We start from the raw sequence: 20,164 nt of genomic DNA, 5'->3' as shown, positions 1-20,164 counted from the left end.
TTAAATTAATGTTTATTACATATTTCAGTTTAATGTGTCTCACCATGATGGTGAGACATATTAAACACTTTGCACCTTCTATAAGTGTTATTATTTAAATATTGCTTGTGATTGGCTTTGGTTGAGCACGTGACTTTCTCATCACCTCCTGCATTTGATGGTTATCTGTGTATTACAAAGGTACAAAATAGACTTTAATACTTCATTTAGTTGTTATATTAACATTATATCAGTTAATAAAATTACAGTATTTAACAGTAAATTTAAGTTAAAACTGTAAAACCTAAAACCTAAATTGTTACCATACAATATTTTTTTGGTAGAATTCCTGCAACCACTGCTGCTGTTTTTATACCTAATATTTTACGGAATTTTTAATTTTTTAAAAATTATATATATAAATAAATATATATATTATAAAACAATATATATATTTGTTGTTGTTTTTTTGGGGCAGGGGGGTTCAACGATTTGCCAAAGTAAGATTCTTCATTTTAATTAGGTGTACTAAAACAATAATTATTATAATTTTTATAAAAATTATATAAATTTAAACACTACTAAAAATGACTAAAACTTTAAAGAAAATTAAAAGGACTATGGAAAATATAAAAATAAGAACAGATTCAAAATATTATTAAAAATTATAATAGTATCCCAGTGACAATAAAACAACACAAGCCACTTGTCATACTACATAATATATAAATACATACAGAGTAATTTGATGTAATACACCATTAATTATGTACCTTATTTATTTGTGCTGAAAATGTTTAGATGCGATAATAACCCTGATATCTATCGTGTTGTTCTCGGCAGAGGAGGTGGATATGGGGCAGCGACAGCAGTCCACCGCTGCTTGTGTGTGAGGAACAGAAAAACAACAGCCAGTTTCAGACAGTGAGTGGGAATAGCATGTCCAGACTGTCATCCTCACACACTTTGGTATTTTCCCCTGGCAAATCTATAAATGCCATTAATGAGCCTCGCACTGTGACTTTTTGTACTGTGACAGGCAGCAGTCTATCCCTTGACTTATGCATTGTACCGTTTGCTTCCAGCAACACCAGACACGTCTCCCTAATTAATTTTTCACCTGCTCAGAAAGATGGATGCAGAAGATATCGCCTTTCCAGCTACAGAGGACTGAAATAGCCACCTAATTTGCTCCCTCTCTGCTTTCCCCGGCACCATGTGGGAAGCTCGTGTGATTCTCTGAGTCAGAAGATGGTGAAACCTCAGGAAAGTTGGATGAAAAAAAAAAAAACTTGTAGTGGCTTATTTAGGAAATTAATCAGGGTAATCAATAATTTCCTAAATAAACCAAGGCAAATTCCTTATATTACATCTCTGCTGAGTTCATAAGAAAGTCATGAAGACAAATCTAATGAAAAATATAAAAAAATATTGACTTGCACAATGCTCGTGGCTCGGTGGTGTTTAAATAAACAACTCGTGCTCTCCTCTTTTGCGACAGTCTAATGACTCCCGCAGGGCCGTGTCGTGTCGCTCATCTGATCCAGGAACAGCGCGACAGTGGCGCCACCTTCTGTCTGCCTCAGGCTACTGACACTGACTGCTCTGGTCTGTCTGTCCGAGTGCCTGCCTCACTTACTACCTCAACCAATACCTGACTGTCTCACAGTGGGATAAAGCAGAATATCTGACAGCAGTTGAAAAGTCATTTCAAAGCAAATTTGATAATTATTTTTAATGAAAACTGTTTTTTATTTTGATAATACTTTGCACTGACGTGTCTTGCTCAATAATAACATGATTAAGTATGTAAGTGTCTATTCTGTTTTCATGTGCATGTCGACTTTACAATTTGCTGTACTTGGCAGGACCCCAATTACACTAATTTTCAGCTGCTGTGTGTAATGACATAACAGAGTAATCCCATCAGAAAGAAACATGCAAATTAAACACAGTGATTAAAAAACATTACAAATTTAATGTTAGAAGTTGGAACTTGCTTATTCATAAACTGGGAATACCAATGAAAAATGTAAGCCTATATGTTTAATCGTTTATTTAAATAAATAATCATGATAAAAAGAATAGGCCCAAAGGGAAAATCATTAAAATTAGAAATTTAATAAATCTGAGCATCAAATGAAGAGCTGGAAATTTTCATCTTCAAATTGGAACCAGAAAAAAATACAACTGGACGGTGCTGCTTAACCAAGAAACCAGCTACAAAATGTTATGGCATTATATTTATAATAGAATAAGAAAACAAATGGAGTAAACATCTGACAAAATAGAAGAATGAAAAACATAGGTTAGGGGTGTTACAAATTAAAAATTTGATGACAAGAAAAACAAATAGGTATACAATAGCATTCTTATTCTGTAAATTGTATATTAACAAAAAAAAAAAAAAAAAAAAAAAAACATATCCAGTTCACAGAATATGTAAATATATGCACAAACGTTTCTTTTTCTTTTCCACCTGCTGTGGAATTAAAGAACAAACAAGATTTTTTCAGACACATGCTCAAGGTGGCAGTTTGCTACAGTGCAACAAGACAGTTGTTTCATTTCAGTCTTGAATTACATACATATGCAATCATCCATTAATCTATGATAGTTCTCTTTTTTTTTTTTAATGCTGACAATATAAACTTAAGTTTACAATTTGTACATTTCCAACTGTCAACCTGTCAAACATTTGCTCAAAACAACAGACCTGTGTCATAGATAGATAGATAGATAGATAGATAGATAGATAGATAGATAGAAAGATAGATAGAAAGAAAGAATGATAGAACGATAAACTGAGAACTGAAATGTTATCATGGACCACACAAAACTGACAAGTTTGATCACCAGTAAAAATAATAACACTCTGTCCTCAACGAGCTCCAAACTCTAAACAGTTTTGAGTTTACAGGAGTTTTAGAAGATTAAGGCCACAGCACACAAGGTGAGCTTCCAGAAGGTTGAGAATGAATCCCTATAAATAATTATCGGTGAAAAACACATTGGCGTTTCCTTTCCTGAGGGAATTCTTCAAAGAGAAACCTTTTCACTGAGCCCAGACACACATTCATGAGGCAGAGCGTTCTGGAGTGTATTTCTGAGAATGAAAAAGCTCGTTATGTCAGCCTTGCCTCGCTTACTTCAACCGTACATCAAAGACTGCAAATGCTCAATTACTGAGGAAACACTTAGAGTTACAAAAATGTTCAGATATTCCTGAAGACAAACCTAAGGTATTTTCTGTATGTGAACCTTGATCATTTCTATAATAACCAGTTGTGTTTTTTAATAATATTCAACAAGAGAGTGCTCAGTACTATTTCGATATATTGTGTAAGAGTCTCCCTTTTGGGATTATGGGATGAGATTCTCAGTAGTGTTTAATTCAAGATTGATTAGACCAATCTGATCTGACATGACCGACTCTATTGATTATGCAAATCAAACTCCATCTAAAGACACCAATCAGGACCACTAATGCATTTATTATGTTTGTTGTGGTATTTATTTCACATTTTAGACATATGTTGATGGCTTTAGAGTCTCAAGAATCATGCAAAGCATATTTCATTTTTTTTCTTCATATCAAACTGATGCTTCATGATGCCTCCAGCAGAAAAAGTTAAAAATAAGACTAATTCTCCAGAGATTTAGAAACACAAATCAAAACACTGTTTCTCTCTTAAGTGAAGATCAGTGCAATAAAACTGTTCATCTCCCCTCAGTTTGCTCTGACAAGAGTGATCTTCTAAAATGTGTTTGTGCCGTGTCTCTACTTGAAGGTAAGACACATAAGGAGAATGGACATGACATAATGGATTGAGAAGGACAGACAGAGCATTTCTCATTTCTGACAGCAGCAGAAGCTCCACACCGCTGCATCTTCTCTTCTCAGTGACTTCAGGTCACTCGCCACACACACAGACAGAGAAAAACTCTTCAAAAACAGCCTCAGAGTCACAGAAATCTCAACATCATCACTTGTGTCCTGTGCACGAGTGTCAGCTCTGATATAATCTTGACTGATCTGGATATTATTTCTCTCATCAGTGCTGTGAGGCAGAGCGGGTCATTCAGTGTCCGTCTGCACATCTTGTTTTATTTCACAGACACCCGTGTGTCACGGGACATCTCAGGACTGTTGCTTACGTTCATCTTAAGGAAATATCGACTGCTGTTGTCACATGGATATTAAAAACTTCATCCTCATCATAACTCACTCTGAGATATGTAGGATGAAAGTTTCCCATTTATTCATTTAAGAGCAGTTTAAGTAGTAGGTGCTGACGAAAATTAAAAGGTTTCTGTTAAACTAGAGGTTTGTTCTGTCCATATTTCTTCTTTTCTTGTTTGACGAGAACAGTCATCCTTAATAAAAGGTGTGTGTGTGTGTGTGTGTGTGTAGCGGTCAAACCGAGCAGGTGAACTGTGATGTGATTGCTGAAGCGTTTCATTCCTCCAATTGAAGCTCCTTCACTAAAACTGCTCTTTTGCAAAGAAACCGTTGAATATGTGTGTAACTGTGTGTGCTTCTATTTCTGCATGTCTCCTTGTCATCTCATCCAGCATGGAAGCACCTTGAATTTCTCAGAAACCTCAGAATGGAATGAGAACGAAGTTTGTCTTGATGCCTGTGACGATCCAAGAAAAAATAAAGACCAGACTAATTAGTTCTAATTGTTTCTTCACTGACTTCACCATCCTGATTCCTTCATTGTGTTTAATTCATTCTGTCATCACAATGAACATAATGGACAATGTTTCTTTTCCACAAAAATTGCTTCAGAAAGAAGGTTCTCACAGCCTTTAAAGAGGAAATGGCCTTAAATGAAGGCCTGAATGTGGCCGAGGAGCAGCATGTGCTGTGAGTAAATGGTGTGTAAATGTCAGTGTAACAGGGATTGGAGTGCTGGGGAGCAGTATGGGCAGCTTCATGTTAAGATTGATCATTTTAAAGCTGTATTTTATTAAATAAGGGCCAGATAATGAGTATTCCAGGAAGGGGAAATGGGAAGAGCCCTTTAAACAATGATGGCAGCTGATGTATGTTTAGCTTTAAAAGGAACACTTTAGCTGGCTGGAGCGGGTCCAAGCCTCCTGAAATCTGTCTATGATAAAGTAGCCTAGTGATATTAAGAACATAATCCATAACAATCACTGCATGAGAATTTTTAAATATGAGGGTATGACATGTAATAATAAATAAACATATAATGCATAATGAAATATATAGTGTAAAATAAATATAAAGCAATGATTATGGATAGTTAGATGATTATTGAGTAGGCTTGCCTTTCAAGAAATCAAGGTGGCAGGCATGAATAATTAATAAATGATTTCACTTAATAGCTGCTAAAGTAAACCATTATTCCAAGATATTACATTAATGAATAAGATTATTATTTCTGTTATTAATTCAGATAAATTAGTAGACCGCTGGGGGAAGTTTAAGTGGTTCATGTTACTTTTCTCAGCGCTGTTGTAGATGGACTAATAACAATCGTTTGCGATTACCGGAACATGAGATTCTTTTAAAGAGGTTGCTTGCGGTAAAATATAAAAATTTTGTTGTATACATTCTTAGTGCACAACAGTGTAAGCATCTTGAAAATGGCAATTGAAGGTTTTGGCTTTTTCAGCTATAGATATTGGACAGTTAATGGTTAATGTTGATTCTCTCAGTGACTCGAATCTTTTGAAACAGTTCACTCAAAAGATTTATTCACCAGTCAGTCTGCAGGCTATATCGTTACGCCAGTAGGTTTTGCGTAATATACGAGAATACAGCTGTCTGGGTTTTACTAGACAAGAGTTAGACGACCGTAAACAAAGCAACAGGCTGTATAACAGTTTTTAAAGAACTGTTTGACTATGTCTTGGAAGAATAAACTTATTTGGGACATAAGAAAACGCTCTATCGGTGTCGATGAAAGAACCAACTTTATACGAACAAACTATTTAGGTAAGACAACTATATCGTAATACTTGCTGTATTATTTAGATTATATATATATATATATATATATATATATATATATATATATATATATATATATATATATATATATATATACTTTTTTTTTTAAATCAGGACCTAAATAAATGAATGACTAGAACTACTACTTTTTAGTTGTTGTTTTTGTTCTTAGACAGATTGGAGTTTGTCCAGAGACTGAAACTTGAAGCTTCACTTGATGTGCATAATGGCTGTGTGAGTATACTTGTAATCCTAAAGTACAGTGTAGGCTACGTAATACTAATTATACTCTTTTTTTTTCTCTCTCAGGTAAATACTATATGTTGGAATGACACAGGTGAATATATTTTATCTGGATCAGATGACTGCAATTTAATCATCACAGATCCTTACAGCAGGAAGGTGAGTTAACCTTCTTATTCTTTTTATTCTGACACTCATTCCGTACGAAATCACATGTAACCTCATGGTCTCTTCTGTCTCTTCTGGACTCTGTAGGTGCTTGTAACGGTCCCGTCTAACCACAGTGCCAGCATCAACAGTGCCAGGTTTATGCCTGGGTCCAGCGATCACTGGATTGTGTCTGCAGCAGGAGATGGAAATATTCATTACACCAACATCTCCCGCAGCCCTGAGCTCATCCAGTACAAATATACCTGCCACCACGGGACAGCCTATCAGGTACAAGGGCATCACGACCATTGACTCTGTGTTTATACCTAACAGGATCATGACCCACCAGATTAGAGTTAATGTTTTAGCAAGTGTTTTTAGACTTTTTGATGGCATGGACCCCCAAATATGATGATCCGCTTGCGAGGGAGTCCCTTACTAAAATATAACATCAGCAATACATTATCCTATATATATATATATATATATCCCCATTTTCTCACAAAAAAGAGAAAAGATTATAAATATGTGTAAAATATTAATTATTTCTATATATTTCTATTTCTCTATCGCTCAATACATTTTATTTCTATATTATTTTAAAATATTGCTTACGTTATAAATAAATATATAAATATTTAACTTATTAATTTGGAACTTTTTTTACTTTTCCACTTCACTATCAGGATTTTACATTATTATTATTATTATTATTATTATTATTATTATTATTATTATTATTATTATTATTGTTGTTGTTGTTGTTGTTATTTACAGGTTCTCACAATACCCAGCGACCCAAACTCTTTCCTCTCATGTGGAGAAGATGGAACAGTTCGATGGTTTGATGTCAGAGTAAAAACTGGCTGTGGCAAAAGCAGCTGCAAAGATGTACGGACTGAGCTCTTTTTGTAAATAGCAAGAAAGGTCATGCTCTGCTGGGACACATTCGATTTGATTTATTTCTGCTGTCTCTGTTTTTTGTTATTGGGTTGAACCAGGACATTTTGGTTAACTGTCGCAGGGCGGTCAGTTCTATGGCTGTTTCGCCCACTGAGCCATATTATCTCGCCCTGGGCTGCTCGGATAGTTCAGTCCGCATATATGACAGGAGGATGCTGGGAACCATATTTACAGGTATTCTGGCATAAAGTCAACGTGAAATCACAATAAACCCTGTTTAGTTTCCTAATTCAAATTCGAGTTCTCATGTGTCTGATTTATCAGTGCATGTTATTCTAAGACAAAGATGTCTTTGTAATCTTTAATCAAATGCGTATATACACACAGAATATTATTTGTCATGTCTCTATGGATTTCACCATCCCCTTTACCTTCTAATCTAATCAGATATTAATGGATAAAATTAAGTACTTTTTTTGTCCTTGTAAGTGCATAATATTATAAAAGTGAAATAATTTGTAGATGCCATTTCTTTAGTCTTAACCGTCTCTTCTCTATGTTTTTAATAGCAGCATAAGAATGTTTTATGCATGAAAAACACATCTGACCATAAGAATAGCATTTTTTTTATTTGTTTAAAATGCTTGATTTTGCATTTTGTTTAATCATATTTTATAAATCAGATAGATCTTTCTTTTAATGATACTATTATCTTCCCCAGGATGCCATTCTAGCAGTGGAGCTACGGGTTTCTGTGTTCGTTTTGTGCCTCCTCACCTGACTGGACAGTCGTGCCGTGTGACCTCACTGTGTTACAGCTCTGATGGCCGAGAAATACTCGCCAGCTTCTCTTCAGACTACATCTACCTGTTTGACCCTAAAGATGACAAGGCAGCTAAATTAAACGAATTGCCAAAAAACAAGCGGGAGGGGGTGAGTCTGAGAAACATTTTTATGTGGTCTAAATCTGGTGTATTTGCTGGTGTTGAGTAATAAATTAAATGAAGCAATTTAATTGCTCAAGTCAAATAGTGTTGAAACCATCTTGAACACCATATTACTCAACACACATGATAACAGGGGTTCTGTGTAAAGAACATACTGTACCAGGGGCTTATCCTTATGTTTTCCCAGAATGCCTAGCGTGTTCTCAGCTGTGTAACTCAGGCTGGGCAGAGCTTGCATGCCTTTCCTAAAACAGCATTAGAAGTTACATGACCGTCTACTGTAGACACAAATAAACCAGAAGTGCAATGCCACAGGATAAATAATAATAAAAAGGTCATTGCAGATTTTTATCTCGGTATTCTAACTTTTTTGTTGTTTGTTTTTACATTTTTGTATTTTTATCCCACAATTCTGACTTTTTTCTTAATTCTAAGATATAGAAACTTGCAGTTGTGAAATGAAAAGATGCAGTTACTTTTTTATTCTGTGGCAGAAACAAAAATTAACTGTGAGATGTAAACTGATAATTCAGTGTAAAAAGTCAATATCTCAAGACGTACACAGAATTTTGAGAAAAAGAAAAACAAAGTCAGAGAATTGTGTCAAGATGGTTTTTGTTTCATGCTCATGTTTTCATGTATTTTATTTAGTGGTTTAGCCGTGGTTATGTTTACTGGTTTATCATGTGATTCCTTGCCTTCATGTTTCTTGTCATGTGCTCCATTAGTCAGTGTGTCATGTTGTGATTGGTTGTTGTATTAATGTATCCTTTGTTCTCATTGGACCCTTTTCTTGATTGTTCCAGGTGTCTCTTGTTAGTGATAAGTGTCTGTGTGTAAAAATATCCCTCATGTTTCGTTGTCCATAGTCTAGCTTTATCTGGTTGTATTTGTTCATGGAATAAACTGCAGTACTGCACTTGGCTTCCCTTCAGCTTGTCTCAGAGGATTGTTACAAATTCCGAGATGTAATCTTGCATTTGTGAGAAATTTTTAGAAAAACATCAGAATTGTGAAATAAAAATCGCAGTTGGGTTTTTGTTTTTATACAGTGGCAGAAAAACCATCTTCCAAAGAGATATCAAATTTTCATGTAGTTTTAAAAGGGGGCGTGGTCAAACAAGTTAGAGAACCGGTGCTACACACGGCTGTTTAATGCTACTCAGTGGTGGCACAAAGGCATTTACACAGCAGTTACAATTGTATACTAATAGTGGCTGAGATGTCTCAGAGCAGGCATAATTTGGTCTGGCTTTTAATGCGGTGTCATGTCTTTACAGTGAATTTAGAATTTTTATGAAGAGTCTTAACTCTGCGGTGTAAATCCAGTTAGAGGGTCATTGTCAGTGTTGCAGTTGCTGTGTGTTGACTGACTGACTGTTGATGTCACCTTCAGCTGCTACACCCTCCTGTGAAGCGTCTCAGAATAAGAGGTGATTGGTCAGACACGGGACCTCGTGCACGCCCAGAGAGCGAGAGGGAGCGAGATGGTAAGAGGCATATTAACTCATGATACATGTTTGGAATACCAACCCTAACCCTACCAATATCAAAACTAAACATGGTAAACTGTATCGAAGATTGGATATCAGGTGATACAAAAATGTAATTCTCTAATATTTATTTATCCATGACATGCTTTCTTCTGTGGAACAGTTTGAATAATTGCTAGTCGTTCTACTCACCATGCACTTAAAATTTATAAATTGGAGCTTGCATAAAGCACCATAAAAGTATAATTAACAGGGTTCATATGACTTTTGTGCTATATTTCAAGTGTTCTGAAATCTAATGCAACAAACTGAATTATTATTTCATTGTTAGTCTTCACCTCCAGTGAGCTGGTAACCACTGCGATTTGATCACTCAAGTAAATTAATTGAATTTGTGGGGATTTACGGACTTTATTGATGTTTAAAAAAGAGTTATTGAGAGCAATAAGCCATGAAAAGGAAAGTACTGATACATCTGAAGCGTGTGCACAAAGACGCTTCTCTGACAGCATGTGATCATGATATACCCAAGCACAAAGAATTACAGTATTTCAAAATATCTGTCTTGGTGAGTATTCACGCAAACATAATCTTATATGTCTTAAGTGAACATTTGGTTAACTGTTGGGAGACAACATATGATGCCCATATTAGATCTGTGCATTATAGTTATCTTAATATATAGGCCGTCTGTCTCAATGTTAAGAAGCAATAAAAGAAAAGAGGGAATCACTAATTTATTTGTAATGAATACGCTAAAGACTGATTTTTACTATTGATTATTGTTTTTCTTACTTGAATGATTCTACAGTTTTTTCCATCTTTGCTTTTATTTTAAATAATAAAGATAAAATAACTAAAATAGCTATATTATGATTTACATATTATTATTAATAAAAGAATTGGAGGAAAATATGTGTTGTGATGCATCAGAATATTTGTTTTAGAATCAAATCATTACCCTCTGAATCATATTCAAATCGAATTGTGAGGCGATTCACACCTCTAGTCACAATAATGTGTTCTGTGATTGGTCAAAACACCCCTCGCTATGGAAGCCTGTTTCCACCACTACATAAAAAAATAAAATTAGGTAATTGCTACTTTTTATATCACATTTCTGACTTTTTTTTCTTAGAATTGTGTGACATAAACTCATAATTCTGATTTTTTTAACTCCCAGTTTTAAACACGGTTTTAAAAAATAAAGCAAGGTAACTGGGAGTTTATATCTTGACAGTTCTGAGAAATAAAGTAAGAAATGTGAAAACTTTTTATTTAGTGGTGGAAACAGAACTGTTTCTTTGTCTTGATCAGGAGAGACCAGCTCCAGTGCTTCACTGATGCAGAGAATGTCAGACATGTTTTCCAGGTGGTACGAGGAAGTGCAGAGTAACAGAGATCAACCCCACTCGCACACAAGAAGTGAGATTAAAGCTGCTTTCATCTTCCTTGAATTCTCATTGTTATAAAGTATCATTTTTAAAATCTGAGGTCAAACATACTATGTTAATTCTTTTTTTTTTGTCAGGAAGTACCACTTCTGAACTAGCACAAGTTGAGCCAAGTGCAGAGACACTGACCCACGCACAAGACACAGCAGATCCCAGGTCATCTACTCCACAAGGTACATCCTTAACCTCATGTGTTTTTACAATAGCATCTTTACAGATAAGCTCACATTCTTAACCCCTGTAAAACCTTACATTTTTAAATGTTATTGAACCTTTAAACAAAAAAAAAACAAAAAACAAAAAACAAAAAAAATAATATATATATATATATATATATATATAATATATAGAGATAGAGAGGATCATATTTGATGCATCAGGCTGTGCAATTTAGTATGATATAGGAGAATATGGAGCTCATACCATATTCAAGGAGGAAAAACCATCTCAGATATATTCAGAGACCCAAATTGAGCAAAAATACACAATTTGGTGCAGGTGCTGATATTTATATGTCCTAAAAGTAAGATGAAATTCTGATAGCTTGTAATGTAAATGAAGATCAGTATAGCAGACCACTTACAGAAAATGCATATAAATATCAGTCACTCTATATCTCCCAATAATATGTCTTAGTTTTATGATCAACACTCTAGTTTTTATTGTGAGGGCAAAACACGTAATGCAATGCAGTACTATGATGAGGAGATATAATAAACATTCCTCAAAAGTCTGATGGATCATATTCGATAATCATATTTTAACTTTTTTTTTTTTTTTTTTCATTTTGAATAAAAGAAAGAAAAAGATAGAAAGTTTAGATATGCAAATAAGTTACTTGAGTCTAGTAAATGTGACTGTACTGACAAACTATGCTGACACACCATGTCTACACCGGACGTGACAAAGTGACTGGTGAAAATAATTATTGCTTTGTGTCAGTACGTTATAAATAGAACGAGGCATCAGTTTACTGACAGGATTTACTGTTGTGTCAGGCCGCATCCAGTGTAGAGAGAACACTGTTTATAATGGGTTCTATTGTATTTTGTTGCGCCGCGCTGCTTATGTCTTGTGTAGACACCCAGTTTGGAGATGTGATGTGACCGATGTGATAAGCATGAGTTCTGTGCGCGGCCGGTATAAACATAAGCATTGACTGATTTCCCGCGATCAGCTCTGGTGGCTGTGGAGCCGTATGCGCCGCAGAAGCATGCCGTGATGCGCAGATCAGCTCTAGCGCCACTGAATCTGCTGTTAAAAATGAGCCATCCTTTCATCATATCATCAAGCAAAACTTAGAATTAGAATCATTGTAATGTGATGATTAAATATAGGTGCGGATGGTGGCAGGCGGTTGGCGGACAATATATTTGAAGCAGCAGACTCGGGTGAAGTTTGAGCTCATCCGCACATCTCTATACTGACCAGAGTCACCAGCAGCAAACAATGGAGAGTGCTCTTCTGTAAAAAAAAAAAAAAAAAAACATTTAAAATCGGTGGCATATTCACTGATACCGATATATCTGCAACAGGCTTATATCGGCAAACCGATATATCGGTCAGGCTCTACAAAGATCTACTGAGATGTCTGGAAAAGTATGGCATTTTAAAATGGAAAATGTGTAGGAACCCTGTGTACAAATACTTAAAATTGCATGAATCATGATTTAACTTGATTTAACCCATGATATCCAGACAGGGGCGCTTCCTCTGTGTCTGTCAGCAGTGCCTCAGCAGAGCCTGTTCTTAGTCTGCACTACAGTCCAGAAGGCACCTCTACCAGCACCATCACACTGGACTTCACCAGTCATTGGTTAGTGTATTCACTGCATCTGCTTTCTGCATTTTTGACTGGTGGTCTTTCATTGTGTCTGTACCGCTCGTTTCTGACAGGACTGATGCTGGGCCGAGGTGTGGACGTCCCAATAGCACAGGTATCAGTGGACAGGAAGGCAGCTCTGGAGAACCAGGCTCAGGACAGGCGGATCCAGGTTAGGCCTTGTGGAAATGAAAAGCATGCATGTCGCACTGCTGTGAACTTTACAATCAAGTTTGTGAACTTGTCCACAGCTGAAGACACAAACAGACAAAACAGCACATCTGGAGAGCCAACAGAAGATCAGGAAGACAACAGTGAGGAGACCAACCACACGTCCTCAACAAACAACCAGTCTCCACTCACACAGAGGTTCATCTTATTAATGTTTCAGACAGCAAATAAACTCCTTCAGGGGGATAATAGCCTTGTGATCATCCTGTCAGGTTTTATTTTGTACAGTAAGCCTGTCATTATCACATTAATAACACAATGCTGTTGTAATTTACCACTCACTTTTTAATTTTTTGGTCTGCTGCTTTCAGATTAAATTTCAGGGGATCAGTGATCGGTGAACGAGTTCTGAGGTGAAAAATATATTGTACATACACTACTACTCAAAAGTTTTTGAAAGAATATTATTAAACAAATATGTAATCATTAAAAACAATAAAGCGATTAAAATATAATACATGTATATACAAAAATATATAATAATTGTAAAATACAGCAAAAACGTTTATATTATGTAATATTAATACAATTTAAAATAACTGTCTATTTTAATATATTTTAAAATGCCTTTTTTTCTGTGATGCAAAGCTGAATTTGTCATTAGATGGCAATAAATCTTTTTGTGATGTATAATATATACACTAACGTTCAAAACTTTGGGGGATTCTTTTATTCAGCAAGGCTGCATTAAATTGATCAAAAGTGACAGTAAAGACATTTTTATTTTAATAAAGATTTTTATTTCAAATAAATGCTGTCTTTTTTAAATGTCTATTCATCAAAGAATCCTGAATCATTTAAGACCGTTTCCACTAAAATGTTAAGTAGCACAACTGTTTTTAACATTGATAATAATAATAATAATGTTTCTTGAGCAGCAAGTCATTATATAAGAATGATTTCTGAAGGATCATGTGACACTGAAGACTGAAGTAATTATGCTGAAAATTCTGCTTTGATCACAGAAATAGATTACATTTTAAAATATAATATCATAGAAAGCAGTTCTTAGTCATAATATTCATAATATTTAACATAAGCATAAACTTATATATGCACATCTTTCTGGTAGGCGAACAGCAGCTGTTCGGATCCAGGATATTTTCCGGCGAAGAAAAGAGCGGGAAGAGATGGCAGAGGTCGAGGCACTCAATATCAAGAGACCTGTTGTAAAAATGACCTATGAAGGCCACCGTAACTCAAGGACAATGGTGAAGTCAATAATTTAATTTTGATCTTTTTCATGAAAACATTCTCATATTCTATCACATATAATATTTAGCTCTCTTAAATATTTTTGGTCATCAAGTTACTCCACATACTCTTTTGGACCATGTGAGTAAATGATGACAGAATTTTCATTTTTGGTTGGGTGAACTATAACTTTAATAATTAGTTTTCTTAATTGTATTATTATTACTATGAAAAGAGAGGCGCGGCAAGACAAAAACAATAAAACCATTACAAACAAGCCATTTGTTGCATCCAGTGGGGACATAATTACAGATTATAAAGACTTAAACTGTTTTTACGCGTTGCATACATAAAACCATGTCTGCGTTTGTAATCGGAGAAAAGACAAAAAATAAGCTCTACACTGCTCAAAACTTGCGTTTGAATCTACAGTGGCAGCGAGAGCTCAACACGTTGCAAACAGAAAAAACACCTGCAAAAAAAGGAAACATCTTCATCAATTTGACAGCACATGCACTGCAAATGCTCACAACAACCAAATAAAGCACTGCAAAATACAGTGCATGTGTTGTCAAATTGATGAAGTTGTTTTCTTAATTTAGAGGTGTTTTTTCTATTTGCTTGTGTTTTTTATTTGGATGTGTTGTGAGCATTTGCAGCGCGTGTTGTCAATTTTCAAGTTATTTTCTTGATTTGCTGGTGCTTTTTCTATTTGCATTTGTTTTCTGAAGTTGCAGCGCATTGAGCTCTCTCGGCCACCGTACAAATCCTTTACATATGAAAACGTACTTACAGACTGTAAGTCAGAACAGCCGGCATTGTAGTCTTCTCTCTCATGAAACAGTCCTCCATAAAATGTTTCACACATCTGAATATTTGGGTTGAACTATTCTGGAACAGTGTTGTAAAGACAACTTGATTTCTAGTTGTGTCCTCTTTTGGAAGGACAAACAAAGTATTTTCGATTTCACAATGAACAGCGTCTTCACAACATGGTGCCGGCAGCAACAGTGAGAATAAAAGTTACTCTTTCTTTCTTTGCAGGAACATTTGGGTGGTGTTATGCAAATCTTCCCACATTGTGACATACACATGTGGGGGCGTGTTTAAGCGAGGCGTTTTAGGGGGGCGTGGACGAGTCTTAACTTTCATAAAGGATATCTTTTTGGGTTTGAAACTTTAGTCTTTGCAACTTTAGGGATCCTATCTATTCACAAACAGCTTGTAACACTCCAAAGAGAAAGGAAAACTTGAAATCGCATCATCATATGACCCCTTTAAGGCATCTCAGATGTTCTGGATTGCACACTGATTTTCTGTTTTTCTTTAGACCAAAGAGGCGTGTTTTTGGGGTAATAACTTTGTGTTGAGCGGATCAGACTGTGGCCATATCTTTATATGGGACAGACACACAGGAGAGCATGTGATGCTGATAGAAGCTGACAATCATGTCGTCAACTGTCTGCAGCCTCACCCATATGAGCCATGTGAGTTTACCAGGGTTTTTGTCCTAACAAGAAATTGAAATTGGGCTTTCATACATTTTACCAAGCAGGCATGTTGTAATGGATTGAGGAAGGTTTTAAAAAGACCATAAGTTTAAATCCTTTCCATTTTTTTAGTTGAAAATGCATTTTATGTGCTTTAGTTTGTTACAATGCATTTTCTCTGATTGCATAATGAATTCATAATTTTAGTTTGTCTATCATAGTACTTGCCTCCTCTGGAATTGATTACGATATTAAAATCTGGTCGCCCACACAGAAGTCTCCATCATTTAACAGAGTGTTGGCAGAAGAGGTGAGTGCAATCTTAGTTTGTCATTCATTACCCTATTCTTCTCTAATTCTGTCTGCCAATATGGCTGTATGCAGTTAAAGATCATAAATGATCTACATTCAGGCAAGGACGTAATCCTGGTGTTAGTGCACCGTGATTTGCTCTGAGCAAGTTGTCTCCCTCTGCAGGTAATTCTCTGCAATGAGCGGATGTTTGAAGAGACCAGAAATACCATCACAGTCCCAGTGTCCTTCATGCTGAGAATGCTGGCGTCTCTCCGCCACGTCAGAACAGGTCTGATTAAACCCCATAACAGTCTCAGATTATGTTATATGCATGTTTACAGATATATATTTTTGTACTGTTTACAGATCGTTTTGAAGGAGATCGATCAGACAGCTCTGGACAGGAGAATGATGAATGAATGAGTTTAGTACCAGCATCAGAAAGACTGCATATATATAGTATGGAATATTGCTTTTCTTTTTTTTATTCTGAGTATATATATATTACCTTTTTATCTTTTTAAACTCCGTTACAAGATGTAAACCTTTTTTTATTCCTTGATTGAGACAGTATTATGTTTGGAACTATTCTATGGAAGCCTATCTAAAAGTTTTATCTAAAGGGTGTTTGTCAATATTTTATATATTATACTTATTTTTCCTTGGAGTACGCATATGAAAATCAAAAAATGGAGAAAAAAAAGTTTTGTCTAGCAGCCATGTAAAAATATCCAAATGAAAGATCAGACAAATTACTGTGTGTTCAGCAGACACTAATCATTAGACATCTTTACATGCAGACCACTGTGAGAAACAGATTTAGAAATACAAGTGCTGTTTATTATCAGAAAGACATTTAAGATATAAAAGGAAATGAGCAATGAGTGTTTTTTAAATCAATAATTTAAATGGTTAAAAAAAAGAATACTAAACGTTTACACCTTGAAATGCAATATAGGATACAGCTATATTAAAAAAGATAATAAAATGTCCACCTGCATGTGGAATTTAAATAATATATATATATTTTATATAAGTATCATGACCCCATGTGACTCGAATAGAAGGCCAAATACTGTCAATGTAGTTTTACAATGTTATTAGCTCTGTGCTTGAAACAGCACCACTTTGCACTCATAATGGATAGTGTTTTTTTGCAGGTCTAAACCTGCACTATTCATAGTTGTATTCAATCAGGCACGATTAGCCATGTGTGACTTAGTAAATATGACACAAAAATGTGACAAAGTGATACACAGTATTTTAAAAGCATAGAAATATGTAAACAATGCTAAAAACAAAACTGAACTTGAACTTTTTGGTTAAAAAAGGGGGCAATTTGTCATGTGCATGTTATGAATGTAGTTGATCCATTTGTATTCATTTTATTGTCTGTTTGCAAAAAATAATATTTTAAAACGGCTAATTAATGGTAATTGTTATTAAACTGTTTAAATGTTATTTAATGGCAGGTTCTCATTGTGACAACTTACTCAATGTAGTGTTATAAGATGCCCAGAAATGTTTCCTGAGAATATACTTTTTTTGTGGATAAGACTTTATGGTATGTTCCTAGACAGAATTTATTTAATAAAACTATTCTGAGAAATATTCACCTGTTCGAGTATATACGTAATTTGTTTGAATTAGTTGGAAATGTAACTGAAAAAAGAGCTATTTCCCTTGAAGAGCTAAAATGACTTGTTTTGAGTGTGTGTGTATATATATATATATATATATATATATATATATATATATATATATATATATATATATATATTATTTTTTTGGTTTAAACCATTTGTATAGTGCTTTTCATGTTACAAATTGTTGCAAAGCAGCTTGACAGAAAATTAAGTTTCTACTAATACATACCTCTTTTCCCCTTGATCTTGATAGGGTAGAATGTCAAGAACAGCACAGCAATAGTACCTGACAGAACACAAAACCTAGTTTTAGATATCGATTTGTTTTAACTCTGACCTAAAAGGAACAATTTTGTCAATAAACTCAAATAGCTTTTGCATGTGTTGTGAACAGTGTCAATGATATCACACCTGACAGCGGTTGTATCTACAGCAGTGGTTTTTAAACAAATTTATTTCACGCAAACTCATGTAATTTTGTATTTTCTTGATGTGTTGTTTTATACTAATTGAATGAAAACCCCAAAAAACATTACCATTTATTTATTTAAAGGCCATTTTCTCAAAATGAGTGTTTTCTTTTGCACCAAGTAAACTGCAATCTCTGCTTCTAAGTTTTTCTAGTTTTATTCCAGTATTTATTCTGAAGGTTTTTTTTTACAGAGGATTATTAAAATTATAATTTACATTATTTAATGTTATTCCTAAAAACATGGTGAAAATCTAAATTTTCCTGGTTGTTGACAATATTTTCAAAGTTATAACATGATAAAAAACAAATATCCAGAAAACCCTCAGTGGCTTTGAATTTGCTCGAATTGTTGCTTTGGAAACATATGTTTTTGAGTGCATATTAAATTTTGTAGTATGGTAATATCTTTTATATTTTTCCCCCACTCACCTTTGGTGTCTTGCCTCGATTAACAGACTCTGGGATTGTTGAAAATGAACCAAAATAATTTTTATGATTCTGGACATTTCAAGAACTGTATGTTCTGTATGTAAAGTTACATTAAGGACATTCAATTAATTGTAAACCAATCTTATTCAAATTAATTATTTAATAATGATCTTAAGGCACCTAAAGAGCAACATTTTTACTGATTAATTACTTAAATTTTGATCTGACCTGGTTTGCTATCACATGATTTCAGATGACTTCAGAATTCAGCTAATTTAAGTTTTTATGGCAAGATCATGTTAGTTTGGGATATATCATGAGGTGCGACTGGTCAATAACAGTTAACATGATATATACGAATGAATATTTTATATGTATTATTTGATATTTGTAAAAAAAAAAAAATACTTCGAAAAATATATTTACAAATTTATTTGGAAATAATGATTAAGATCACATGTATTCAATTTAATTCATTAGTTATAAATGAACACTCTTTATTCTATTTTTTCTATATAATTATACCACTATATTATTAACACTATATTTATTCAAAATATCTCATTTTGTTCATATCATTTAGGTTTGGAACAACATGCAATTAAATAAATAACGTAACTGCAAGTCCTTACAATATACAAAAGCATTAGATCAAGATGCCATGCATACTTTCAAAAACCTGTTTTAGTCTGTTTTCTAATGGTTTGTAGATATCCACACCATCCAAGCCTAAAAATCAATGCAGCAAGGGCCAAACAACCAGACAACAAAGCAACCATTCAATAGTACTTCAGCTACAGGATGCAGAGTTTAATGTCTAGACTCCTGAATATAAAACTGATTTATAGAACAATAAGAGTTGTTGGGAAGTGTTTGGCTCATTGAGTTTGCATGATACAAATGTGTTCTCTTTATAATACTCCTTACCTGTCAATGGCTCCCAGCGTCAGCATGCTGGCTGTAATGAGGGGTCAACCGAGTGAGAATCCATTTGCAACCTTTAATGGTAGACGTCCGGTCATACAGGTAAGTCATCCAAATCCAGACCAGAGATATGTTTGAAGAGGCAGTAGATCCATTGCTTGATCATCTCACAAAGATGTTTTAAAAACACAAATAGCTGGTTATGGCTGTTGGACTTCTCGTGACTTCTGTGGAACATAGAGATATTTTGCAGAATGTCTGAGTAGTGCCTGTCCATTCAGTAAAACTGAATTGGGGAGTGAAGTTGTCAATCTCAGAAATGAGAAAACAAACAAAAAAAAGCTATTTTATGACATGTTTGCTTTATTCTTACATTTTTCTTCCTCGTTCTGTTCTGAATAACATTCAATTTAGAGGAAATTTTTGTGGAGTGAAATCAGGATGTAGAATAACTTTAAAAAAAATACTGAAAATGAATTTGGCTTTTTTTTATTCAATTGAAGAAGA

The 20,164-nt window shown here is 34.6% G+C and overlaps 1 protein-coding gene across 3 annotated transcripts; it reads left to right on the top strand.

Annotated features, from left to right (window-relative positions):
- The first annotated feature begins 5,711 nt into the window (after nucleotides 1-5,711).
- On the top strand, nucleotides 5,712-17,797 carry LOC128015352 (DDB1- and CUL4-associated factor 6). 3 transcript variants are annotated; one of them, XM_052599112.1, is made up of 19 exons: nucleotides 5,712-5,950; nucleotides 6,138-6,199; nucleotides 6,275-6,367; nucleotides 6,464-6,646; nucleotides 7,136-7,249; nucleotides 7,360-7,495; nucleotides 7,983-8,194; nucleotides 9,605-9,698; nucleotides 11,019-11,126; nucleotides 11,233-11,328; nucleotides 12,854-12,971; nucleotides 13,052-13,149; nucleotides 13,229-13,346; nucleotides 13,520-13,561; nucleotides 14,281-14,419; nucleotides 15,733-15,889; nucleotides 16,114-16,202; nucleotides 16,370-16,475; nucleotides 16,553-17,797. In XM_052599112.1, the coding sequence occupies exons 1-19, from the start codon at nucleotides 5,860-5,862 to the stop codon at nucleotides 16,603-16,605; spliced, it is 2,109 nt and encodes a 702-aa protein (XP_052455072.1). In that variant the 5' UTR covers nucleotides 5,712-5,859; the 3' UTR covers nucleotides 16,606-17,797. The 3 variants fall into 3 exon arrangements, with proteins under 3 accessions (XP_052455072.1, XP_052455073.1, XP_052455074.1); XM_052599114.1 differs by having other exon boundaries at nucleotides 5,810-5,950; nucleotides 6,142-6,199; XM_052599113.1 differs by lacking the exon at nucleotides 16,553-17,797 and having other exon boundaries at nucleotides 5,714-5,950; nucleotides 16,167-16,202; nucleotides 16,370-16,447.
- The last annotated feature ends 2,367 nt before the right edge of the window (nucleotides 17,798-20,164 follow it).

Source organism: Carassius gibelio, chromosome A6, assembly GCF_023724105.1.
Source record: "Carassius gibelio isolate Cgi1373 ecotype wild population from Czech Republic chromosome A6, carGib1.2-hapl.c, whole genome shotgun sequence".
Classification (NCBI taxonomy): Eukaryota; Metazoa; Chordata; class Actinopteri; order Cypriniformes; family Cyprinidae; genus Carassius; species Carassius gibelio.
Note: the sequence above shows the minus strand (reverse complement) of the source record. Positions and strands in the feature narration are given on the sequence as shown.

Excerpts from the sequence above, each read along its gene's own strand:
- LOC128015352 (XM_052599112.1), top strand. The coding sequence starts at position 5,860 with ATGTCTTGGAAGAATAAACTTATTTGGGACATAAGAAAACGCTCTATC. Across the intron at positions 12,972-13,051 it reads CTGGACTTCACCAGTCATTG|GACTGATGCTGGGCCGAGGT; the intron begins GTTAGTGTATTC and ends CGTTTCTGACAG. Across the intron at positions 14,420-15,732 it reads ACCGTAACTCAAGGACAATG|ACCAAAGAGGCGTGTTTTTG; the intron begins GTGAAGTCAATA and ends GTTTTTCTTTAG.